General features: G+C 40.2%; 3 protein-coding genes and 6 non-coding genes across 14 annotated transcripts; 7 read left to right on the top strand and 2 right to left on the bottom strand.

The window, feature by feature from the left end:
- Positions 1-63: 63 nt before the first annotated feature.
- On the bottom strand, positions 64-6,285 carry zbtb3 (zinc finger and BTB domain containing 3). Of its 3 annotated transcripts, none has more exons than XM_046030054.1 (3): positions 6,125-6,285; positions 4,075-4,933; positions 64-3,886 (listed from the first exon to the last, which is right to left on the bottom strand). In XM_046030054.1, the coding sequence occupies exons 2-3, from the start codon at positions 4,905-4,907 to the stop codon at positions 2,818-2,820; spliced, it is 1,902 nt and encodes a 633-aa protein (XP_045886010.1). In that variant the 5' UTR covers positions 4,908-4,933; positions 6,125-6,285; the 3' UTR covers positions 64-2,817. The 3 variants fall into 3 exon arrangements, with proteins under 3 accessions (XP_045886010.1, XP_045886009.1, XP_045886008.1); XM_046030053.1 differs by having other exon boundaries at positions 4,075-4,910; positions 6,125-6,257; XM_046030052.1 differs by lacking the exon at positions 6,125-6,285 and adding an exon at positions 5,547-5,702 and having other exon boundaries at positions 4,075-4,910.
- Positions 5,781-9,904, top strand: trpt1 (tRNA phosphotransferase 1). Of its 4 annotated transcripts, none has more exons than XM_046030056.1 (8): positions 5,781-6,049; positions 6,131-6,412; positions 6,620-6,701; positions 7,360-7,529; positions 8,424-8,601; positions 8,688-8,744; positions 8,894-9,004; positions 9,117-9,904. In XM_046030056.1, the coding sequence occupies exons 2-8, from the start codon at positions 6,347-6,349 to the stop codon at positions 9,137-9,139; spliced, it is 687 nt and encodes a 228-aa protein (XP_045886012.1). In that variant the 5' UTR covers positions 5,781-6,049; positions 6,131-6,346; the 3' UTR covers positions 9,140-9,904. The 4 variants fall into 4 exon arrangements, with proteins under 4 accessions (XP_045886012.1, XP_045886013.1, XP_045886014.1 ...); XM_046030057.1 differs by having other exon boundaries at positions 5,789-6,049; positions 6,159-6,412; XM_046030058.1 differs by having other exon boundaries at positions 5,790-6,049; positions 6,131-6,263.
- Positions 9,833-25,798, bottom strand: LOC123957346 (fermitin family homolog 3-like). Its single transcript, XM_046030055.1, has 15 exons — positions 25,349-25,798; positions 24,013-24,173; positions 20,886-21,119; positions 15,767-15,883; positions 15,009-15,177; positions 14,371-14,473; positions 14,169-14,276; positions 13,481-13,615; positions 13,283-13,329; positions 13,001-13,125; positions 12,350-12,456; positions 11,940-12,161; positions 11,524-11,648; positions 11,127-11,268; positions 9,833-10,615 (listed from the first exon to the last, which is right to left on the bottom strand). Exons 2-15 carry the CDS (start codon positions 24,134-24,136, stop codon positions 10,436-10,438), a joined length of 1,938 nt encoding a protein of 645 aa, XP_045886011.1. The 5' UTR covers positions 24,137-24,173; positions 25,349-25,798; the 3' UTR covers positions 9,833-10,435.
- On the top strand, positions 17,117-17,188 carry trnaw-cca. The gene has a single exon. It is a non-coding gene; the product is annotated as a tRNA-Trp (tRNA).
- trnaw-cca lies at positions 17,492-17,563 on the top strand. Its single transcript has one exon. It is a non-coding gene; the product is annotated as a tRNA-Trp (tRNA).
- On the top strand, positions 18,019-18,090 carry trnaw-cca. Its single transcript has one exon. It is a non-coding gene; the product is annotated as a tRNA-Trp (tRNA).
- On the top strand, positions 21,238-21,309 carry trnaw-cca. Its single transcript has one exon. It is a non-coding gene; the product is annotated as a tRNA-Trp (tRNA).
- Positions 21,470-21,541, top strand: trnaw-cca. The gene has a single exon. It is a non-coding gene; the product is annotated as a tRNA-Trp (tRNA).
- On the top strand, positions 23,267-23,338 carry trnaw-cca. Its single transcript has one exon. It is a non-coding gene; the product is annotated as a tRNA-Trp (tRNA).
- Positions 25,799-26,504: the final 706 nt, after the last annotated feature.

The raw sequence follows: 26,504 nt of genomic DNA on the forward strand, positions 1-26,504 counted from the left end.
AATCCTGGACAGCCACCGGGATGCATACATTTGTTGAAATGTAAATACGATTGGAGAAGAAAATTGTGGGGCAGTAATCTTTATTGTAAGATTGTCCTATCATTTAGAGAATTCAATCAGTTGTATGGCTGCCACGTCATTATTTCTGGGTCATTAGGAACCTCCCTAATCAAAGACTTCTTACTGCACTGCTAAAAGGCAAATTTAAGGCTTTCTGTAATATACTAAAGTTACAGGAAAAAGTATGCGAACCCTTTGGAATTACCTGGATTTGTCATAAAATGTGATCCGATTTTCATCTAAGTCACAACAATAGACATACACTGTCTGCTTAAACTAACTCCACACAAAGAATTATGTTTTCATGTTTTTATTCAACACACTGAGTAAAGAGTCACAGTGCAGGGTGGAAAATGTATGTGAACCCCTAGGCTAATGACTTCTCCAAAAGCTAATTGGAGTCAGAAGTCAGCTAACCTGAAGTCCAATCAATGAGACAAGAATGGTCAATGAGGTTAAGAAGGATCCTAGAGTCAGCTGAAGACTCACGGAAATCTCTGGAACATGCCAACATCTCTGTTAACGGCTCTACAATACATTAAAAACTAAACAAGAATGGAGTTCATGGGAGGGCACCACAGAGGAAGCCACTGCTGTCCACAGTTGTTCCACAGCACTACTGACAAAATATTCTGTGGATAGATGAAACCAAAGTTGAGTTGTTTGGAAGGAACACAACCCTATGTGTGGAAGAAAAAGGCACAGCACACCAACATCAAAACCTCATCCCAACTGGGAGCTATGGTGGAGGGGGCATGATGATTTGGGGCTGCTTTGCTGCCTCAGGGCCTGGAAGGGCTCCACAAATCCCAAGAATATTGCTGAACTGAAACAGATTTGTAAAGAGGAATGGTCCAAAATTCCTCCTGACCGTTTTTCAGGTCTGATCTGCAATTACAGGAAACGTTTGGTTGAGGTTATTGCTGCAGAGTGTCAACTAGTTATTAAATCCAAAGTTTTTCCACCCTGCACTGTGACTGTTTCCACGGTGTGTTCAATAAAAACATGGAAAGATATAATTGTTTGTGTGGAGTTGATTTAAGCAGACTCTTTGTCTATTGTTGTGATTTAGATGAAATTCACTTTTTATGACCAATTTTTTGCAGAAATCCAGGTAATTCCAAGGGGTTCACATACTTTTTCCTGCGACTGTATATCCATCTGCTACTGACATGGCTTCATCAAGACTGATGCAAGGAAAAACTTCAATTACTAGTTATAGAATGGCACTATTTGATTAAAATTTTAGAATTTGTGCAAAAGTAAAAAGCTCAGACGGCTTCATCCTGTAAAAAAACAACTTGACAGTACAGTGCTACTACAGTTACAACCAGTCCAACTTTCACACACTGAAAAGGCAGTCGTACATATTTCATGTAACTGATCAAACAACAGGTTTCTCTTATTTGTGTTTTTAGTTCATATAGCAAACACTAGGTCTACGATGTCACACAATTGAGACATTTTCAAACATCTCCTGAATCTTCTTACAACAATTACATTTTTGATCATTTTTATACCCATACAAATGTATGAATAATGATATTAAAAAAATTATTTATAAAAATGACAAACCTAAACTGTAAAATGCCTCTTAAATTTTACAAATACGTAGAACTAGCATATAATCAGTTTTAAATTTAAACTTGATTAAATCAGTCTTAGGGTTATATGGAGACAATGTTCAAACATGAAGTTGGATGAGTGAGGGCTGATATCACGCTGGTGTTTACTCTGTGTGTGTGTGTGTGTGTGTGTGTGTGTGAATGAGTTCTTGTATTTCTGTACTTATCAGGATCAAATGTCCTCAGTAGAATAGGAAGCCAGGGTGTCTGCAGGGTGTAAGCAAATATAAAAATATTAAGACAATATTTGGATAAATTGAGCAGGATGATTTGAGTCGAGAGGTGGCACAACTAGTGGCAATTGTGCCATTGTCTTTTCAAATAGGGGCCAACAGAGAAACTGCTTTTTGAGAGGGCCTCACATACAGTGCTTTTGATCATTTGATGAATTTCTAAAAATCTAGTATATGCCTAAGTGTCATAGTAAGTATGTAGTATAATCGTATAAAGTAGGAATGTAAGTAAAGTGCAACTATCAAGGTAAGATTTAGGTTGGTTTTAGTTATATTTAATTTTGAAAAAAGAATATATTTGAATAAATCAAATCTGATTTAATCTCTAAAAAAACCAAACTGGAATGAAGACCATAACATACTCCTGATTTTTATAGCTTCAAATTTAAAAAAAATGTAAGACTTTAAAAGACCTGCATATACCATGGAAATGTTTCCAAGTGAGGACATTATGTCAGTCCTCACTACTTACAGGAACCTTGGTCTTAGAGCTTCAAGGATTAGTTGATTAATCAATTAGTTGATCTACATAAGATTAATCATTTCAATTTCTAAGGAAAAATGCAAAACTTCTCAAATATGATATATTAAATATTTAAATACTATTAACAATATTTTCTAGTTCCTTTAGTCTTTTTTGACAATAAACTGAGTAATAGTTTGTAGTTTAGCTGTTTGTCAGACAAAACAGAATATTTGACGTTGTCACCTTGAGCTTTGAGAAATTGTGACTTGTGTGATTATCTTCAAAATTTTCTGACATTATATAGACCAAAAAAAAAAAATCAATTCATCCAGAAAATAATCAACAGATGAATTTATAATGGAAGAGTTAGGATATTCGGTCTAAGTGTGTACGTGTATAGGTACAGAAATACAATAGTGTGATTGTTTGTGTGTTAGCTAAGAGGTGGAGGTGGTGGAGGTGGTTGTGGTGGCTGTGGTTGCAGGGAGGGCTCCATGTCTGCCTTGCTGCGTTTGGCTGGCAGCGTGTGGTCATGAGCTTTACGAATGTGTCGGTACAGGTCGCCCGATTGTGTGTAGCTCCGGTAGCAGTAGCGACACTCGTAAGGACGTTCCCGTGTGTGCACGATGGCGTGGCGCCTTAATGTGTATGTACATGAAAAAGTCTTTCCACAGACTCCACATGTGGGGACATCCTCCACAAAGTTCCCCATAGAGTCCTGAAAGTCCTGGAAGTAGGCAGGGGGGTCTGAATGATGCTGGGCTGTGGGTGGATGAATTAGGGAAGCGGCAAATGAAGAAGTGTCCTGGGAGGAAGGGCCGGCACCGGAAGAGGAGGAGGAGGGAGACAGAGGGAAGGAGTAGTCATTTGAATGGGAGGTCATTTGTAAGAGGCCCTGCGGGTGGGAGGAGAGAAACTGAGGGCTGTTCAGCTCCTCTTCTTGGATGTCATCTTCAAACTCATTGTCTACTCCCATTACTGGTTCTCTCTCTCTGCTTTCCTCTCTCTCCTCCTCTAGCTCTTCGTCAGATATAACAATGGCCTCTACTTTGACTTTCACATTCTCTCCATCATTGTCGTCTGTCCTCACTCTACCCATAAGAGGGTGAGACCTTTCATTTCTAGTGGCGGGTGAAGCTGCCGTATCCCCCACAGGCCCTCTAAGGGTGTCGGTCTGAGGAGCAGAGTGGAAGTCCAAGCTCTGGCGTTGGAGTGACACAGCGCTCTGGATTTGAATCTGGGGAAGCACATGCTGTGGTGGCGAGTGTGCTGGGTTTCTTTCTAAATGTGAGGTTTGGATTAACATGACCATCTGTTGTCTTCCCCTGTGGTCAGACTCTGAGGGTTTCCTAAGAGACTCGTCACGGTGCAGTCGGGGTGCGTCCTGATGAGGGCTGGGGGAGAGGCTGGCTTCTGACTGGGAAAGAGCTGACCGACCACTAGCCTGGCTCAGTGGCACCAGAGAGGAAGAAGACGAGGAGGGCTGCTGGTTACTGCTGTGGCTGGAGAAAGACACAAAGAAAGGAAGATATACTGAAATAAAGTATAGTATATATAGAGCAGAATGCACTGAAAGTCAAAGAATTAAACAAACTTACACACTGAACCTTTAAAGGACACCAGTCTAATATTCAGAGTAAAGTCTTGTTTTTGGAGTCTTCCTATTTTTACTTTTTCAACAGACACATACCTGTATGTCTCAGTGGTGCTGCAAGGGCTGCAGAGACCCTTCCCCTCTCCCTGACCTCCAGTCCTCAACCTGGCATGACCTCCCGAGGAAGGAGCAGAGGGGCCTGTGATGAGGCCCTGCACCAGCTCTCCACCTGGGGGCAGAGGAAGAGCGTCCATGCCTGGCTGCGTAGTATCAGCGAGGTCAGGACTCAGAGGAGTCTGAACTCGTGCCTCCGATGACCCCCTACAAGTCCTCTGCTCAGATTTCACACACTCCAGCTGACTCCTCTCTGCTGTTATGGATACTGATGAGAGAGGTGCTGCCATGGCGGCTGGATTCAAGCGATCTCCTGCCATGACCACCACAGGTGCAGCTCCACCATCACCCCCACCCTCACTCCCGGTCTCTATTGCCTTCCTGGCACCAGCGCTCTCTTCAGAGCGAGTGCTGTCTGCCTCAGCCAGAGGCCCTCGTTTCTGCAGTCGTCTCTTGCACACTCTGACCACCTCATTCATGTGCAGAAAGCTTGCAGCTGCCAATATGTCCTCCACTGGAGGAGACTCGCCAAGCTGCAGCACGCCTTCATAGACAAAGTCCAAAAGCAAGCCAAATGCAGCAGCCGTGACAATGTCGCTGTCGAGTGTAACAGAGCTGCTGGTGCTGTTTCCACCACTGACCCCTGGAGAGTCTGAGTAGAACATGTGGAAGAAAGGCGAGCAGGAGGCCAAAACAGCCCTGTGAGCCAGGAAACGGGATGAGCCCACCAAGACGGAGCAGTCACAGAGGAAGCCCCGCTGGCGCTGGGAACGCAGAGCTGACAGCAGCTGCTGGGAATGCTGGGGGAACTCCATCACCTGAGCAGCAGAGAAGATACAAACTAGAGAAGCGGAGCCATTATGGTAGTTCCCTAATTAGAAATATAACATTAAGTCATCTCTCTTTGGGAAATATCCATGAATGGTTAACTCATCCAAATGACAAAAGAACATCAATTTACAACTAATGGCAAAAAAACCATGTAGATAGTTTTGGTTGCTCATTATGCCAGTAACCATGACAATGATGGACATTTTGCCACTGAGCTATAAAAATGTTGATTTTCAAACACCACACACCAAATTCCTTTCATCTTTATGGCAGAAGTCTCACAAGCAGAGACCTCAAACGCTGGCATATATAAACAGAAATATCTGCATGTCTAGGAACAGTACTACAAGTGGTGGAAGAAATACTGTGGCTGCAATACCACACTCATTATGCAGAATGGCCTATTTCAAAACAATATTTATTATTGGATATTTTTAAATATGGGTGCATTAATGTGTAAGCATTACTTTAAAGATGCACTTGGTACAGGTGGGACTGTAACTACTTTATGTACTGCTGTGTATAATAATTTACTATATACTTAATTATATAACTTGTATTTTATATTTATAATTTGAATCTAGAAAGTAGTTAACTAAGTGTCAGATAATGGAGTAACTTACAACTTTTGCCACCAACATGTAACTTAGTAGAGTATAAAGTACACAAAGTATATTGCAGCATAAAATGGACATTGTATAAAAGTAAGTAACTTCTTGAGTTAATTTACTAGTTAATGTTACTTTACTTTCAACCACTGACCAGGGGTAACAGTGATAAATGTTTTGAGTGAACTAGCTAACGTTATCCCTTCAGCTAACCTATTTTGTGCTTTTCAGTTTGAACGTTAACGTCTGTAACGTAACGTTTCCATGGTGACCACTGGTAGCTTAGTCTCGGAGCTGGATCTTAAATTGTAACGCTATATACATATAAGACAGCCCAAGACAAACAGCACGGCGACCCCAATTATTCCAAATGTTGAGGTTGTCCAGCAAGAGAAACAGGCAATAAAACAGGCAGCTTCAATGCTAACATTAGTTAGCTAAGTTAGCTCAGCCTCTGTGTATTCACCGGGAGCTCCACTAACCGCAGTTTCCTTTGTTTGCATATATCGACAGGAGCTGTAAGTTACCGTGAAACATCCAGAGCTAATTCCGACATGAGACAATTATCGTAAATATGATGTATATTTTCTTACCTGCAGCTGCTGTCTGAGTGACGTTTTCTTCCAGGACAAAAACGGAGCTTTTCCTCTGTGGTCCCAGGGCACCACAGCACCGCCCGCCACACCGCCACCTACAAGCGGATGAAGAGAACAGCCAGGAAGTGCAAAACCCGTACGTTTGTTGACAGGAGTTTATTTTAAGACCACGAGTGTGATCTTGTAAAACGTTTCGCTGAGTTGAAATCAGCACATTATATGGCACAGTACAGCGATATAGGAGGGAGAAGAGGGAGAAGAGGGAGAGGAAGTCGTGGTGGAGAGGTGAGAGATAGTAGCCCTATAAATTCGGTAATTGTCCCAGCCAGCCATAGTTCAGAGACTGATTTTTGGCTTCTGACAGCCCTGTGTTGGCCATCAAGGCATCAGTATCAGTATGAATTCTGGTCCTTAATTTAAATACACACAGCTTATGATTAGAGCTGAATTTGAGTTTGTGAGTGTTATGAGTGATCCCTTCTCTCCTACCAGGACAGAGATGTTCATCTGTCTAAATCCATGTCTTACGCTCTTCGCCATGGAGTCAACCAGATGGGTCTTCATATGGGTACAGGTGAGCTGCTCACAGTCTGGTCCAGGTAACATAAATGCCCCTTCACTGACTGTCAACAGTTTCTGTCTGACACAACTTTGATAGCAATTATAGATCTTAAGATATATTATCCTATTATCACCTTTGTTTTGGAGTTATTGTTCACTCTCAGTCTGGTTTCAAACGAACAGTTACCTTACCCTAATGCACTGCAGAATTATTTTTAATGATCTGTTATGTTGTGTGTGTAGCATGAAGGGACTCATGTTTGTTCACTCATCTGGTGTCTTGATGCTCACAGTTTTATTGGCAAGATATTTGTTTGGGTCTGTGCCTTGCAAACAGTAACTTGACATTTCAATGAATTCTTGATTTAACCATTTGGGTTAAGAGCCATAGTTAAAGTACCTAATAAATCCAAGGTGATAATGTGGCATAGGCTTAACATCACAAGACTTGAACAGACAATGTAACATCATTTTTGATGATTTTGCTATAAATTAGGATTATTACTTTTAGTCTGAGGTCTAGAAATGGCAGAGGCTTTCTTTCTGCATCATTCACAACATCTGTAAAATACTTGCAAACTGTAAATTAATTCCAATACAGCATGCAGGGCAACAGAGAAAATCCATTGTCGAAATGTGACCGCAGCCATTAACAGTTCTTATCCCAATAGACGGATTCCTGTTTGTGGAAGAACTCCTGGCTCACCCGCAGTTCCGCTCATACTCATTGGAAGACGTCGAAAGAGTCGTGGCCACAAATGACAAGCAGCGCTTTAAGCTCCGCCCCCACCCAGAGGATGGCCGCATGCAGATTCGAGCCAATCAGGGTCATACAGTACAGGTATGCAGAGCAGTAAATCTCAGATGAGTTATTCCTGAAAATATGTGGAATCTTGGGAATGGCACTGAGAACGGGATATTCAATTTTGTTAAAAAAACAGAGTGCCATGATGTATTATTCACTAGGTAGATGCTGTATTCAGTATTTATTCAATTTACAACAAAATTGCTTTTATATAGAACCATCTACTTTCCTGTGGACCAGCTAACATGTTACATCTCGGTGTGATCTAGACATAGAAAAAGTCACATCTTACTTTTGCACTTTTTGCAGACGTTTTTGTGGTCAGATGCCCAGTCTGTGTCTTCTGTATGAGTGTGGGAGAGTGTGAGTGAATCTAGAAATTATATGACCATATACTACACTGTACATTTACTTTCTTCTGTAATTAAAACAATTAACTCTGGGGGATCCCACAGCAGCTCAAACACTACACGTTGTTCCACTGAGTATATAAAAATGTAAAACAAACAATTTACACCTTCAAAATATCAATTTAAATCCAATTTTCAGCTGACATATGTTGTTCAGTTTAGAAGGAAAATCTAATTTGAATCCTCTAAAATAAGTGTAATCAGTGTCAGGGAAAAGCACCAACTCTGGTGCTAAAATGCATTTTCAACTTTGATTATGTTGACTTTATTTGATTGTTAGTTTTTTCCTTTTGCATCATTGCATTTGTTGCACACTCTAGTAGTAGTTAAATGTGTTAGTATTACATTTCACTGCAAGATCTTCACATCTAGTAAGCAACAAAATTGTCACCATACTCAGATTTTACTTAACAGGCAGGTTTGTTACTCTCTTTGTCTTAGATTTGAATCTGATCCAAAAAACTCCAGTGTACCTTCATCTTAAATGCTGTGTTAATACTGGTTGCATTGCTGTGGTCAGGTAATGGATTTGGAGCTGAAACCGGTCCTGGCTGGTTCTCCAGACTGCCCTGCTGAGGCAGTTCATGGCTCCTACCTTCGCAACTGGACCTCCATCCAGCAGCAGGGCCTGAGGCGCATGAAAAGGACACACATCCACCTGGCATCAGGCCTGCCAGGGGAGGATGGCGTCATCAGCGGTAAGCTGTTTCTGGGTGTTGGCAAAGGAAAGTCAGCTGAACATTTAGACAAATAGGTTGTACAGTGTCATTTATTTTTCCACCAGGTATGAGAAAAGACTCTGATCTAGCCGTGTATATTGATGTCCCCAGAGCTCTCGCTGGTAAGCTTGCCTACTTAATGACTGCTACCCCATACACTGAATTCTGTCTATATACTGTGTGTCTGTGTGTGTGTGTGTAGATGTTTATATATGTATGTGTATATATAAATATGTTTAGGCAAGAATCTCTCTCACATGTGTCTGTACAGACGGTATTGAGTTCTTCTGGTCAGAAAACAGTGTGTTGCTGACTGCAGGCGATGCAGAGGGAAAACTTCTCCCTAAATACTTCAGCCGTGCCTTAAGACTGAGACCTACAAGTAAGAAAAACTATCACATAGATTAATTTAATAGAGATTATTTTCTTTTAAAACTTGGATCGAGGACCAACATGTACTTGTTCACTGAAGTCACTCTTATCCTGTGTTTCAGGGAGCATCCTGCCTCTGCAGTAGCAGCAGAAGATACTGTTGTCATTGGTGATAGCAGGACTCCCCTGACTGTGCTAGCATGCCATGGTTGGTTGATGCTTATCCTAGTTCCCTTGGTAACACTTGTTTGGCAGGAGCATCGCAGCGAGGTGTGGTTTGGTCAGCAACAGGAGAGTCCATTCAGAAATCATTCTCAGTGGGACTCAATTGGTAAACTTTTCATTATGGAAAGGATCTGGATGGCTTTAGGGAAGCATGCTTTATTTTTATATGACAATTCAATCATCTTATGCTGGCAAATGTCCCTTTTCATTTATGAGTATAGAGACTTTGTTATGTCTACTGCATTGTTAGTGAGAAATACATTTTGGCGTACATTGACTAACAAGATAATTTCAAAGCAGTTTTAAAATATATAACCCCAGTCACAAACACACACTGACAGCTGGCAACAACCAGCCAGGCCTTCATTGTAAATGGAGGAATCTTTGAGGATATTTTGTATGTGTGGTTAGCGTTAGTCACGTGACTAAGTATGGGAAAGCAGAGGATGCAGACACTGTGGTTTAGTTAACGGACTGCTTTTGACAGTTTCTTGTAAGATATGGACACACACACACACAGCATGTGCCGGGAGATAAATGGTTTGAAACTTGAAAAAAACAACAGAAATGATGATCATATGTCACGACCATAAGGAATGAAGACAACAGTAAATGAATAGTGAATTGCTGTATTTATTTGAATACATGTTTCATATATTTATTAAAGAAAACATAATAGTTTGTATTTTTGTACTGATTGTAGTTGATTCTTGGCTGTTATAATGTGGCTGTTGTACTGAGCCATACATTTCAAACAAAAATCTAAGTGACATAAAAACTGCAGCTCTGGACAAAGAAAGGCTTTCTATCCTGAGCGACAGGAAGTCTTGATACTGCAAGGTAAAATAAGAGAAATTGCTGTTCCAACTGTTGATTTTACATTTCCATGATTGTCAAACCTGCTGATCCTGGACCAGATGTCCAGCAGTTTGGCTCAGCAGCAATCCATCCTGAAGTAAAGGGGAAGTCAGCATGAGGACCACCGGAGTCCTGAACTGTCTGAACATGTTAAGTCGTTCATCCACTGATGTAGCTTGTGAAAAAGTTGGATGGAGGTGGGTTGTAACACATTTACACATAGAGAAGACTAGATAGAAGAAGTACTGTTCTGATGTGTTTGCCTGAATGCAAAGTAAAATCCAGTTCCACTGCTTTTCCACTGTTGAGACACAGAGCAGATCTCATGTGGGCGGTGAAGGACTTGTGTGTTTTAGTCTTAGAGAGCTTCATGGCCCCCAGTCAGCTTGTGGAAAAGCTCCTCATTGAGCGTGTCGCTCTTCTCACGACTGCGTGTCGACATGAAAATGTAGCCTCCGATGAACTCGTGAACGATTTTGCAGTCGGCGGTTATGCAGCTGAAAGCGATGTTGATGTTGCCTTCAAACTCTATGGCCACCTGGAGGAGTCGGAAACACACACAATGTATATGAGACTCTTTCAAGATGAAAGCTGAATTTTGGGGGTGGAAAAGTGTTGCACGAGTGAAGTTGCAGACAGCAACAAAATACGAACTTGATACATTTGGGATTCCTTTAAGAGTTCAGCTCTGCACTGTTAGAAGTGTAACACTTAATTTATGGGTAGTGTTAATGAGTAGTGTTAATAACATTGACAGCATGGTTTAAGGATTAGCTGGAGTTCATGCTTTTTTAAATTTTATTTAAAAAGTCTTACCTCACTTAAATTCAGCTGTTTTTCCTTAGTAATTATCACAAATTGATTTTAAATAAGATTTTATAAGATATATTTGTAGATACAATTAGCCATAGAAACACTCATGGGAAACCGTAGCTAAAAGATAACTAATTCAGTACCACATACAGTATTCCTGGAAACAAAAGCTTGAGAGCTTGCAGACTGTTCTCCCTGACAGAAGCTAGATGGAAGCATTATATTGTTTTTCTCACCTGTTTTATGTCCCAGTTGACGTTCCACTGCTTCATGTTGTTGTAGCGCCACGTTTTCACCACATCACCCACGCCCAGGTCAATACGGATTAGACGGTTGGGAGCAATGCCCAGTACCTCGTCTTTGCGACTACCCTTAAACCTGTGGGGCAAAAACATCTTTAGCGTCTTTTCTTTTAAAATGAATCAATATTTAATCCTCCAAAACTATCAACATCACATTTAAAATACTATTATATTTATGTTGTGTAAGAGTAAATGTGTACTTACATGTTATATATTTACCCAGGTACACTAAAATGTAACTTTACTCGTTCTAGTTTTCTCATTGTTCATGGCCCTAAATTGAGGCTAATTGGCACTGAATTAATTTTGAAAAGCTTTAAATTGAACTAACCTGACAACAACGTAAGAGAGCCCAAAGTCAGGCAGAGCTTGCCAGATCTGCAGGAAGCGCATCACTGCGTCTGTCAGTGGGAGCTGAGCCACGTTCTGGTATGCGTCCAGGATACGAGGGGTCAGCTGGAGGAGCAGGACAGAGTAAAAGGTCAGAAGAAATTCTATTTTTGTTGAGCACAATCTGGGCGCCGATTTCAGCTGCAGAACAGTTCAGTTAGCTAAAATGTGCCAAGTCGCTGTACTGCTGTCCAGAAACAAATGATTTCTGTTAATTGTTTGGCCTATAGCTAAATGTCATGCACAGTGTATAGGGTCAATTAACAAGAGATGATCCTGATCCAGTAGACCTGATCTCTGCTGTAGCTGTCATCACATTTACAATATTTATTGTTTGTTTTTTTGACTCTCCTGTACCTGCTTGGCTTTGTACTTCTTATGGTAACGTGGCGAGACCAGACTGTGAGGATTGATGCTTTCATCGTTGGCAGGTGTGTTGCCATGGGAACTGGAGCTGGTCTTTTGCATAGCAAGGAAGGAGCGGATGCTTTGGATCTCGCTCTGGAAAGTGCTGTCAGCCAGACTCTTGCCTTTGGAGCCCAGTCGACATGCAGCCATCCACTGAGCATACTGCTGCTCCTGGAGGGAGAGAGAGAGACAAAGCCACAGAGAGAGAGCGAGTGAGAAACAGACCTGTGAGGTTGAGGTCAGAGAGGTGACACAGTGAGACAAAAATAGAGGTGTTGAAAGAGAAGGTGGTGGAAATAACAGGATGTCACATACAGAGATAAGGAGAGACGTTTGTGTGTGTGTGTGTGTGGCCTCACGTTTTCACAGCGCAGATAGACCTCATTCATGCCCTCAGGCGCTGGTATCAGCAGTCTGATAAGGAACTTCTGTGCTGCCATGTTAACGTCCGGTGCCACCTCACATCCTGTGTGAAGGATATATATCAGAACAACATCCAATACTGAAATTTGACATTTACGGGTTAGACATAGAATTTAAACATGGTGGGAGAGCGACGTGATGCACATTGAGTCAGACTTCCATGACATCTTGAGCATCCCGTCCACGCCTGAGCCCACTAAGTCATGCTCAGAGTTGATTTTCTGTATTTATGTTGTCATCTGCATTAGTGTTACATGCTTTTTTTAAAATGAATGCTTCATTTCCTCTTTGAGACCAGAATCATGTTTTAAAACTGATCTAGGATTACCAGTAAGACTATTAACTTCTCCTAGAATCTCACTTTTTACCATATATAGGAAGGTCTGCGTTTGTGTGTTGCGATTTCCCTATAAGCATTACATTATCCTGTAATATGTAGTCATTGCTAAGCAGAGGTTACACAGAAGTGAATAAACAAGTTGCTAAACTATGACACTAATTAACATTCTGTTGATAACTGAGTACCTTGTTAGTGACATAGCAGGGGAATATCATAATAATGAAAAATACGTTAATACATTCTGTACCTTTGAGGTTAATCTGTTGAATGGGCTCTCCAATGCTCTCCTCTTTGCTCTTGAAGTAAGAGATGGAGGTATCCTGGAACTTGAACCAGTACTGCTTATATCCCTTCAGAGTCAGCCTCTTTGGCCTGAAACATACAAGCACACAATTACTGAGTTTCAAAATTACAAATGCATGTTTTCATGTTATTTATTTTATTAGGAAACTGGTGCTTTGCTCTGTTCGAACCCATCTGTTATATAGGCTATGCTGATGCCGATGGTTGGTTGGAAAATTAATCTCACCTGAATATCTTTAGATAATCATTGAGTTCTGGTGCAGTCATGTTATCCTGAATGAAAGACAAAGATGTTTTTCAGTTGAGTTGATGGTTTAACACACATCATGTCACAGTGTCTGCTACTTCTATCAGGATTAAGGCGAGACATTGTCACCCTAAGCCTGACAGTAGCCGACAGACGAGTACATCCTGTATGTCTGACCAGCATCTCCGATGCAGAGCTGCTCTCTCCCTCCATCTTGACCTCCAGGGACAGCAGGGCAGACTCCAGGTCCTCCATGGCTGCATTGGAGCTTAGCATCTGGGGCTCCGACTGAGACACCTTACTGATGTGGTACTGCAGGAGTTTGGGTGTAAGAGAGGAGAGTGACCAACTATGTGCTGGATGTTAAAGGAGAATACAATGCAATTTGTGTGCTATGTCTAGCTGTATCATCTGGATACTTACTTTTTCAAATTATTTATCAAAATATATAGTTCAGATTAAGTGGCATTTGTTTATAAGTTTGAAGACTTGATTTTGTTTTTGGATGAACTTCGGATGCTTTTTGATGGTTGATGTGTTTTTAATGCATTTGAGTTCAACATGCAGAGAGTTTGTATCCCAGAGTTTATTGGACTAAGATTAAGAGTGCAAAAAAGTGTATTAAAATATGTATTTTTTAAATTTAACCTGTGAAACAAAATCTAAAAGTATTATTAATAACTATGTCTTTGAAAACATCTGCATATAAATATGGAAACATTTTAATTCCTTTAATATGTGACATTTAAGAGTTTCACGAGTGAAGTATCCACTTCCTATACTGTATTTCATTATTATTTTTTAACGTTTCAAACCCCTATTTCCAACACATATTTCCCCTTTAGCAGAAGTGCTTTCTTTTTACCTGTAGGGCTCCAAACAGCATCATCTCCTCCTCAGTGCAGTCGATGTCCTCCAGCAAGATGGCCCAGCGTGCTTGCTCATACAGCTGGCTCAGGCGCACAACATCATACTGCATGGCCAGAGAAAAAGACTCAAATCAAGAGAGGAATGCAAAGAAAAATAAACACACATACTGTATCAATAAAAACAACACGCGCACACACCTTGGGTTCTATGTCATAGAAAGCAAAGTATTTGAAACGAAGCCAGAGTCTGTCATTTTCTTGGATGCCCTGCTGCATAAGACAACGGGATGAGTCCAACCACCTGAGAGGGAAAGACAATAAGTATGTGTTTATGAGCTTATGCAACATACATGTATATATATTTATTTTCAAATATTCTTATTGGGTTTTCAAACTTCATCATACAACTTACTGGTCTGCACAAGCTCTCATTTTCCCACTTAGCCAACATGCTAATTAGACATAAACCTGCATGAGCTGGATAATACAGCTCTCAATCGATACAATAATAATAATAATAACAACAATAATACATTAATAATTGATAAAAGAATTGCCCCCAAAGTCTAACTTATATTATATATGCACACAGTCTTTAAATCAAAGATAACTCCTGTGGTTAGATTTTGACATTTTGAGAGAAAGGAATCTTGTTGGACTGCTTACACTGATGTATAATATGTGCAGTAAAGACTGTGACTGTAGAATTTAAAGTTTTTGTTCTTGTCTTATAAGCCACAGCTCTTCACTATGATGTTGTCACAGTCTTTCCATAGACTATTGCTGGTCCTAACTTAAAGGAAGGGCTTATCATACAGATATTTGTGAAAGCATACCTGCCATGGATATGGGCCTTGTCCACCACGCTGGCGGGGCGGTACTGCTTGGCTATAACCTCGGGGGTGGGGGGAGGCTGGGTGACTGACAGCATCTTGTAGATGGCCTCCATCTGAGGTGAGTCGGCAAAGTGAGCCGGCATGCCATTATACAGACAGGGCCGGGATGCTGCACATGAAGTGTAGGAAGGTTACGGTCACATTTTCCAGGGAGTTCCCTTTGTAGACATCAGTCTACTAGTCGATATATGACTCAGTTTCTGTTTTAAAATTCACAGTAACTACTTAATAAAATGGCAGTTTTTTTAGACTCCATGATTAGTCTTCTCCACTGTGCCCCAAGTGATGTTCTCAGGCCTCATCATCCCAATGTCATACCCTATACCCAAAATGCCCAAATCATTTCTCAGGGGAAACTGACCCAAGAAACCGATTCTTGTTGATACTGCGAATAGTTCACTTAATTTGCTGTGACTATGCTTAGACTGACTATGCTTCTGCATGGACATAGTAGCATTATCTGTACAGTCATAAATGAATGGGAAATAAAAATTAAATGTAATTAAAACCTTTGATCTTGGCTTTTTGTTTTATAGGATTTGCTGTATTCTGCATTATATAATATATAGCGCATATATCATTATTCTGCAGTATTCTTACCAAGTAGATCTTTAAATAAATATTTTTGCAAAGAGCCACTAGTTATAAAATGTGTGCATGTCAAGCCTGCAGTGTGAATGATGTGTGATGGAGTGTACCCGAGGAGAGGGGCACCTCGGTCAGGTCGTAGATCTCCTCTGCCGAGTCCTTATCTTTCTTCTTCTTTTTCTCCTCTACGGGCCGAAGGAGGGAGAGCTCCTCGGGGTGACGGATATCTGTGTAGGAAATGGATGCAAAGATAATTAGCTTTATTAAACTGAATGTCTCAGCTATAATGCTGACAGAAATTAATATGTAGAGAAGGGACAGCCTGATCACTATGGGAATGGTGCAGCGACTGAGGCTACATGCTGAGGCACTGGACACCTGACACTAACAGTACAGCATACATTCATATATACATTTTTGTAGGTCATCCAACCCCAGATGAGAAGGAAAGTATGCTGCTTCTCCCAGCTTTCCAACAGCAGATTCACGTCACAGTGAAACTATATGTTCACTTGTGGGCAGTGTGTTGTGTTTAAGTCTGGGAAAAATATGACACAAAAGATACTTTTTACATGTGGTACAATTGCTTTCTCTCTCTGTTATCAGCTACTGTTTGAGCAACTCCATCCTCAGTGACTCTAACAAGTACATACTGAATCTGAGAAATTAATTGTACTCAGTTCCTCAGAACTCAAAAGTTCGTAGGTTTTGTGTGTTGATAAAACTGCTTTTAAAATGTTGTACTGTTGTATTAAAATGAAGTGTGAATTTATTTAAATGATAATAGACATTAAAAAAATAAATTTTTGTTTATTTAACCACTCCTGACCAATTTATCATCCGACTGGTGGACCAATTTCTTGTTGCGCAATGGCAATATGCTAATATTTGGGTGTTAGGATCATTGACACCTTTGGACATGTATACAGCACATTTGGAATACGCGTCTCAAGTGGGCTTTTCCCCCACTTTGTACTCAATTTAGCTCCACCATCGTTTGGTTTGTTGATAACTGAACCAGTTGTTATCCAAACATACAATAAAGAAATTTATCTTTTGTCAATTTAACTGTTCCCAGCCAATTTGTCATCTGATTGCAACGGTAGCGCGTCTGACTCCAGATCAGAAGGTTGCGTGTTCAAATCACGTCAGGGTCATTTCCTCTGTTTGCTTATAAGCGTTGTGTTTAAGTCCTGGAATTACCAATTGTCCAGTGGTGAAATATGACCCAAGTCATGAAAACAGCATATTCTCAATAAGGGCTTATTCCTAACTATAGCATTTTCTGATTAAGACACGTGGGATATGTCTATATTCGGGTTTTAGGACCATTCTTTGGACATGCGTCTCAATTGGGGTTTGTCGCCCACTTTGCGACACATGGCCTACTATGATCTAATCAATTTAGCTCCACCAGTGTTTGGTTTGTTGATAACTGGACCAGTGTTACTTGCTGGACAGACTCTGTGGCGCAACGGTAGCGCGTCTGACTCCAGATCAGAAGGTTGCGTGTTCAAATCACGTCAGGGTCATTTCCTCTGTTTGCTTATAAGCGATGTGTTTAAGTCCTGGAATTACCAATTGTCCAGTGGTGAAATATGACCCTAGTCATGAAAACAGCATATTCTCTATAAAGGTTTATTCCTAACTATAGCATTTTCTGATTAAGACACGTGGGATATGTCTATATTCGGGTTTTAGGACCATTCTTTGGACATGCGTCTCAATTGGGGTTTGTCGCCCACTTTGCGACACATGGCCTACTATGATCTAATCAATTTAGCTCCACCAGTGTTTGGTTTGTTGATAACTGGACCAGTGTTACTTGCTGGACAGACTCTGTGGCGCAACGGTAGCGCGTCTGACTCCAGATCAGAAGGTTGCGTGTTCAAATCACGTCAGGGTCATTTCCTCTGTTTGCTTATAAGCGATGTGTTTAAGTCCTGGAATTACCAATTGTCCAGTGGTGAAATATGACCCTAGTCATGAAAACAGCATATTCTCTATAAAGGTTTATTCCTAACTATAGCATTTTCTGATTAAGACACGTGGGACCAGTGTTACTTGCTGGACAGACTCTGTGGCGCAACGGTAGCGCGTCTGACCAATTGTCCAGTGGTGAAATATGACCCTAGTCATGAAAACAGCATATTCTCTATAAAGGTTTATTCCTAACTATAGCATTTTCTGATTAAGACACGTGGGATATGTCTATATTCGGGTTTTAGGACCATTCTTTGGACATGCGTCTCAATTGGGGTTTGTCGCCCACTTTGCGACACATGGCCTACTATGATCTAATCAATTTAGCTCCACCAGTGTTTGGTTTGTTGATAACTGGACCAGTGTTACTTGCTGGACAGACTCTGTGGCGCAACGGTAGCACGTCTGACTCCAGATCAGAAGGTTGCGTGTTCAAATCACGTCAGGGTCATTTCCTCTGTTTGCTTATCAGCGTTGTGTTTAAGTCCTGGAATTACCAATTCTCCAGTGGTGAAATATGACCCAAGTCATGAAAACAGCATATTCTCAATAAGGGCTTATTCCTAACTATAACATTTTCTGATTAAGACACGTGGGATATGTCCATATTCGGGTTTTAGGACCATTCTTTGGACATGCGTCTCAATTGGGGTTTGTCGCCCACTTTGCGACACATGGCCTACTATGATCTAATCAATTTAGCTCCACCAGTGTTTGGTTTGTTGATAATTTTTAAATTATTTTGAAAAGAGATTAAACCAAATCTCAAATGCTCAGTGCTCAAATCACATTACTTTCCCTTGATTGGTACACAGCAGAGTCCACCTTACATTTCCAAAACAGATTTGTGCAGGTGTAGTTGCCCAACTACAGTTGTGTAACTACTGTATAATAAAGGCACTGCAGATACAAACAATATACTGTAGAGGTGAGATAAGCACTCATGTGCGGAGAGTTCAACTTTCTAGTTTGGTTAGTTGACCAGCCAGGCACCTCAGTTCTCTGTGATTCACAAATAGATACGTATTCATGTTGTGGTACAATTGCATTCTCACTCAGTTATTAGCAACAGTTCATGCAACTCCGTCCTCAGTGAGTCTCACAAGTACACACTGAATATGAGAAATTAATTGTACTTCTCAGAAGTGGATTTAGTGATGAAATAACTTGTGAAAATTGTAAAATATAAAACTTTCTGTTGCTGGCCTCTGTCAGGCACGCGCAATGATGATGCAGTGAATAGTGACGATTCTCTCTGACCAATCAGTACTCTGCTGTGTTTTCACGTCACATTTTAGTATTGCCTCTGCTCGCTTGGAACCTCGATGGAGGTAATACGAAAAAAAGTACCTGGAAGCAGATACAAGTACAACTTTTACACAATGAAAAACCAAACAAAGGCGAGTCGAGTCGAGCCGAGTCGAGCTGGTACTATGCAGTGGAAAAGGGGCTAAAGTAGGTAGGTTTTGTGTGTTGATAAAACTGCTTTTAAGGCTTATGATGTGCTGTTGCATTACAATGAAGTATGAATTCATTTTAATAATAACAGACAAGATTTTTTTTTGCCAATTTAACCGTGCCCACCCAGTTTGTCATCCAATTGATGGAACAATTTAGAGTTTGAAACAGACTCTCTGGCGCAACGGTAGGCTGTGACTCCAAATCAGGAAGTTGCATGTTCAAATCACATCTGGGTCATTAAGGGAACTCCTCTTTAAACAAATTTTATCTGAATATTTGACTCAGGGTTACTCAGTAGCTGGAATTATACATATATATGATCTCTGAACACTTATCACTTTGAAAATGGTCAATCGGCAGTGTTGTGTAGTGCGTCTGAGTCCACATCAGGGTCACTTATACTGTGACTTACAGTTTTTGATATATCATTAGAATTATATATAATATAATTATTAAGCTAAGCTTGAAACCACAGCTCATCTTTATTATATTAACTTAATGTGTATCTATCACTAATTCTTATTCATCAGTTTGTAGATTCACATAAATATTTAGTTGATGGCAACTACAAAAATGTATGTGACAAAGTTCAACTTTATCTGCAAACTATTTATTTGGTATTACGATAAAGATATTACGATTATTACAGTAAGAAGACACATTAAGGGACTAAACCTGTTGCTTCTAATTACTTTATCCCAAGGAAGATTTTGCATGTTTCAGAGGCACATAAACAAAAGAGGGAAACTGCCAGTAAGGCTTCAACTGCCAGTAATGGGCTTCCTATTCCAGTAAAAACTGTGGAATATAAATCCAAAGTGAATAATTGGCTAATGGAATGCCTTGCTTGCAAAAAACAATAGTTTCTTCTGTCTTCAAGTAGCAAGTATTGTTGAGGGCTTCTCTTTTGCTCTCCAGTGGAAGTATTTCCTTTGTTTTTATCTGCAAAGGGATTTATCAGAGGTTTATCCCTGTGTGCCTGCTCCTCCTCCATGTGTTTTAACTACCTGTATTGCAGCGTTGTAACTTTGATACAAATGAGAGCTTTCCTAATCTGTATCTCTGCTCTCTCTAAGCTGCTTTTCTACTGACAGATTTCATTATTTCCCCTCGGCCTGCTGCTTTTCAAAACCTTTCCAGTCTGCTGTCACCTCCTGGGGATTTCTGGTGAGGAATTGAGACCAAGAAGTGCCAAAATAAGACTAAATGAAAGCATGAAGCAGATGGCAAAAGTCTTGTTTTCTGGTAATGATGTGTGTGTGTGTGTGTGTGTGTGTGTGTGTGTGTGTGTGTCGGTGCAGCCAATTCGACTGCAACATATTAATGAGACATTTTTTCACATCTTGGAGAATAATTAGGTTGTAAAGTGCTTTTATGGTGTGAGTCCTCACACACAGGCAGAACAGTGAGAAGGAGAAGTGAAAAAAGGAACAGTTAGTGTGGATGGAAAATATGTTGGATGGTGTGGATGGAAACCACTGTTTGATGTCAAAATATGCATCTTTATTTTTTTAAGTAAATGAAGGGTTTAAGTAATGGCTTAGTGAAAGTAGACTATGTCTATTGTTACTTGGATTTTTGGCAGTTTTGGTGCCTTAATGATAGGGGGAACCAAAAAGTAAAAAAGAAACAGAAAGAAGAAAGTAAGCAAATAAGGCAGGATGGAAAGAAAGAAAGAAAGTTCAGAATTAAGAATAACAGATTAAGGAAGGAAGGAAGGAAATAAATAAATAACTAGAATAAGGAACGAAATAAAGGAAATAAAATAAAGAGACTCAGACTCACTGAGCATTCTGCAGATGCCCATCACGGTCTGGAAGGCGGGGGAGGAGAAGCAGGCCCGGAGCCTCAGGGTAATGCCGTTAGGCAGACCCAGTCTCAGTGGCTTGTGTTGGGGCATGAAGATAAGCCGGGCGTCGGCGTGGATGCCATATTTCTCCAGAGTCCAGGCTGTCCGCAGCAGCCACCGCTGCTTCTGCTCCCACCATAGCGCATGGTCCGACCAATCACGCGTGATCTCTGCAGGGGACAGACACACTCAATTTTATTAGTAAGTCCTGACATTTTGTTCACCTGAAGAACTCTAAAGTGGCTGCAGAACCGCTTGCTAGAAACAGAAAAACTTTATCACTAAAGAGACTCTGTGGCGCAACGGTAGCGCGTCTGACTCCAGATCAGAAGGTTGCGTGTTCAAATCACGTCAGGGTCATTTCCTCTGTTTGCTTATCAGTGTTGTGTTTAAGTTCTGGAATTACCAATTGTCCAGTGGTGAAATATGACCCGAGTCATGAAAACGGCATAATCTCTATAAGGGTTTATTCCTAACTATAGCATTTTCTGATAACTGGACCAGTGTTACTTGCTGGACAGACTCTGTGGCGCAAAGGTAGCGCGTCTGACTCCAGATCAGAAGGTTGCGTGATCAAATCACGTCAGGGTCAGGCTCTTTTTCATGAACACAATGTTTAAAGAGGTGGTATTATGCTTTTTTGCTTTTTCCCTCTCCTTTATTGAGTTATATATCTTTTTGTGCATGTAATAGTTTTGCAAAGTGAACAAAGCCCAAAGTCCACCCCAAAGTGAGTTCCCATCTCTCACAGAAAACACTGCTCTGAACTGCCTGAAAATAGCTGGTTTGTAGTCCAGCCTTTACTTCTGCTTTCTTGTGACATCACAAGAAAGTCATAATGCTCGCTGAGCGACTAGTCTGACACGCCCTCAAAAACACTGGTGGAAAAACACTGAGCTGCAGCACACCTCTCCTCTCCCTTCCAAACACTAGCTACCCTCCAGGCAGTCAATGGACATGAAGTTGTTACAGTGATGTAGAGACAGAGCTTGATTAAAACTTTATGGATGAAAAATACTTTTGTTACAGATTAATAACTCACCACTCTGAAACTCTTGCTCCAGTCCATATTGCCAAGCTGGTTGGCAACATGTAGCCTACAGCTGAATCGAAGCTGTTTACCTCTTTTCGCTGACCTGCCCTTCTCTGCTTCTGATTGGCTAGTAGTCCTTAACTAGGAACTGTGCATGTGCAACTCCCAACAAAGATCATTTAGAGATAGATGTATCACTCTATAGCTAAAACAAAGCCTTCAACACAGGGTGAAAAGAGGAGCTGCAGCAATGTGCAGTATGACAAAAAATATGGTGTTTTTTTGAAAATGAAACCATGTAAACCTGTTCTGGTACAACCTATAAATAGGATTTTGAACCTGAAAATGAGCATAATACCACCTCTTTAATCAACTTAGCTCCACCAATGTTGGGTTTGTTGATAACTGCAACAGTAGTGCGTCTAACTCCAGATCAGAAGGTTGTGTGTTCAAATCACGTCAGGGTCATTGTGTAAACTGCTGTTTGCACAAATTATATCTGTATAATTAATTCTGGGTTACTCAGTAGGTGGAATTATACATATATATGAACTGCAAACACTTATCACTTTGTAATTGGTCTATCGGCAGTGTTGTGAAGTGCGTCTGACTCCACATCAAAACGTTCCATGTTCAAATCGCATTACTTTCCCTTGATTGGTACACAGCAGCGTGCACCTTACATTTCCAAAAGAGATTTGTGTATGTGTAGTTGCCCAACTACTAGACTGAAAATACATAACAAGGTTTAATAAGACAGAGAAGCAAGACCTTATGCCGAATGTAACTTTTTACGATTAAGACACGTGGGATATGTCGATATTATTTGAGTTTTAGTATCATTCTTTGGACAACATTCAGAATATGTGTTTCATTTGGTGTTTTAAATGAATATTTTATTAAAACACTATTTGGTTTAGTAAGTACATGGTTTTAGTGAGTAAATGTTCCATCACGATAACCTGTTCTACAAATGCAAAGCCTCATGACACAATAGGTATTGTATTCATGTTGTGGTACAATTGCGTTCTCTCTCAGTTATCAGCAACAATTCAATTCACTTCCTCAGTGAGTCTCACAAGTACCCACTGAATCTGAGAAATTAATTGTAATTGTTAATTGTTCCTCAGAGCTTAAAAGTAGGTAGGTTTTGTTTGTTGTTCAAACTGCTTTTAAGGTTTATAATGTTGTACTGTAACAGACAATAAAGAAATTAATTTTTGTCAATTTAACCACTCCCAAACAGTTTCATCTGATTAGTGGACCAATTCCTAAGACCAAATAGACTTTGTGGTGTAATGGTAGTGCGTCTGACTCCAGATCAGAAGGTTGTGTGTTCAACTCACGCCAGGGTCAGAACTCCTGTTTACTTGTGAGTAGTGTTTTTAACTTCAGTGTGTTTAAGCCTGGGAATTGTGCATTGTGTCTAGTTTAATAATAAGAGCACTAACCTACCCACCAAATCCCTACAGGGGTCATTGTTTGTGTTTCTAGCTCCATTTAATGGATGACATGTTTGACATGAGTGTGCATATTTTATAGAGAGATATATAAGCTCTCCGTGAAATGCAATGTCAAATACTTTTGGCTTGTCTTGTAGTTATGAAAATCTTTAAACCATGAGCAATTTTAAATACTACATGGACAGTAGTTACTGGATGAGGTAAGACACAATTTAAATGTGTTGATGTTAGCATTAACGCACATGCTGAATATACTCAGGTTATTGCTTGGTATAAAAAGGTACAAACCCTTGAAAAAAATTATTTAAAGTAGATTTTGGGCAAACTGAGGAGTATATACTGTATGTTACACTGGTGACATTACATATATAAATATATAAATCACATGTTTAAATAATACTTAACTTATGATATTAATGATCAGAAATCCTGTTAAAGTGTTACTGATACACAGAATGTGAATTCTTGTGTGTCCATGCAAAGTATGTAACTATTTTTAGTCTGTGCACCGTTACTGATAGAAAGACTGAGAGAAAAACAGAGATAGACAGACAGACTGTGACCCACGTGTCTTTTCCACCAGCTTTAGGATGACCCCTCCGATGTGGAGGTCAGATGCCACGCTGATGGTGACAGGTGGCGCATCAGACCCCAGGTCCTCCACTATGACTGACAGGTCCCATGCCGCCATACTGGGAGAAAGAGAGAGAGAAATGCAGGAGACAGGACTGACAGAGTGGAAGAGACGGATACCAGGAGAGAAGATAAAAGCAGGGAAGGAAACATGGAGAGTGAAAGAAATGGTAGATTTATTAAAGCAAGGACAAGGAGAATAAGAACAAGACGTATAATTAATCACTTCATTTGTTTTTCCACCACACTGATTAAACTGCCAGTACCATCTCTTCAGGTGATTCCATAATGCCAAACTGAGTGATTTAGCAATAATTTTTTGCTATATAAGACCTATATATGTGAGAAATTGTGCACTTTGATATAATAAAATAAATTGTTAAAATGCCTGGGGAAAACATTTAAAAACTCTTTAAGACTTTCAGAATAAAGTTTCATGCCTAAAATATGAAAGACAATTTCAGTTCTACTACATATTAATGACTAACAGGCATTTTAAGAAGGATAAAACTGCTGTGAAAAGTTGAGTTACATATGCCATAACTGTATTAAACTAAATTTAAAACATGTGTAATAGAACTAGATTTATTTCATAACACAAAACCTGCTTCAGTTTTCCAGGACATTTCAGATATTAAATGAGACAAAGAGGACAGATGACCTATCAATCAAAGTTTACTCATGGTTTAATATCACATTACACTGGGTACACACACACTCTGAATGGGTGAGTTGATTCTGACATGTCCAGTTTGATGAGCACTTCCTGTTTCTGACTTGAACTATCACCAGGGACATGCACTTCCGCTTTCTGACCCACCCAAGTTGAGATGTTCATCCAATGCCAATACAGAGACACTGCTGTATGAAAGCCCATTGTAAAGATCTCACATTTAATGATCAAAATGTAAGTCTTTTCCCCATGCATCTGTATTTTCAAAGACTAATATTACAGACAATGGTGTAACAATGAAAAGATGACATGCCTACACCCCTCCTTACCTCTTAGAGGCCTAACCTTATCTGCATGTTTCTGAATATAAATTAAAATATAGATCTGTGACCAGTTCACTTTTTACATTGATACTTTGTGTTTTGACCTAATAAATGACACCACATCTGTATATTTAATACAAAAGTCTCACACATGCACACCCTGCCCTAAATCTCTCTCTCTTTGTCTGTCTTTATGCTTTCTCCCACACTGTCACTCACACACATACACACACACACACACACACACACACAAACACACTTAGAAAGAAAATACCTTTAGTCCCCTCTGTCCAAGGTTTTGAGAAGTGGAAACTTGGGGACTCCTGTGCTACCGTCAGATCTCTGAAGAAGTTTCCCAGGCTTTCTGTGAAAATGTGCCGCTCTCGGGCTGGGCAGGTTGTGGTCTCTGTAGCTGTGTCTGCGCTGCTTCTGTCACTTCTGTCGAGAAAGGCTTGTTCCTTTTTTTGTCAGTTTCCGCCAGCCGGAAATGTGAAAAGGGTTAAACGTTTGACTGACAGGCTGTGTGAGTGATGCATTTTAGGCAATGTGTGTGCATGTGCAAACAGCATTGTGTGGGAGACAACATTTGAGATATTAAATGGACATCCTCCAACATTAAGGCATTCCTCCCTTTGTTTCTTTGTATTTCTTCCCCCTTTTCTTGAGAATTGCAAGCACACATACAGTAGATTAGTAATCATATTTTGTGTGTTGCAAGGTCAGCAATGAGCAGATTTAGGGTGTGGGTTATGAATCTTACATTAAAGTAATGTCAGATGACATATAACTACAACAATTATTTTTTGATCGAATTTTTCATGAAATTAAAAAACCTGAATTGAAAACTTTCCTTTGTAAATTTAATTTAAAATTATAAAGATTATTATTAATAGTTAGTTCACAGGAAATGGCTACTCACACACCTCTTTCCCTGCCCCTCCCTTCCCCTCTCCCTCTCTCTCTCTCTCTCTCTCTCTCAGGCTGAACCACCCGCGCTGTACTTACAAATCCCCATATGGATCCTCTTTTTGTCCATGTTATCTGTTTATGAGGCAATAACAGGGTGCGATTTGTAAAAAAAGGGAGGGGGGATGTTTTGAAAAGCATTTTTTTGTCATGAAAATACTGGGCTGCTTGTCATCATAGAAACAGATCATCATATTTTGATGTTTATTGCACCTTCAGAAATATCGGCTGCCTTCTTTTCAACAAACAGCTGCGCTGTTGATAGGCTATTATTCGCAACGTGTAACTACTCAGTTAGTGCTGTGGGCGGGGTAAATAAATAAACAAGTACAGATTATATATATATATATATATATATATATATATATATATATATATATATATCCTACACGTCCTGCTAACTATACAGGGTTTATTTTTTATTTACATTGTAATTATAATCTTTCAAGACCCACGCCCAACCA

This window comes from Micropterus dolomieu, linkage group LG19 (assembly GCF_021292245.1).
Source record: "Micropterus dolomieu isolate WLL.071019.BEF.003 ecotype Adirondacks linkage group LG19, ASM2129224v1, whole genome shotgun sequence".
Lineage (NCBI taxonomy): Eukaryota > Metazoa > Chordata > Actinopteri > Centrarchiformes > Centrarchidae > Micropterus > Micropterus dolomieu.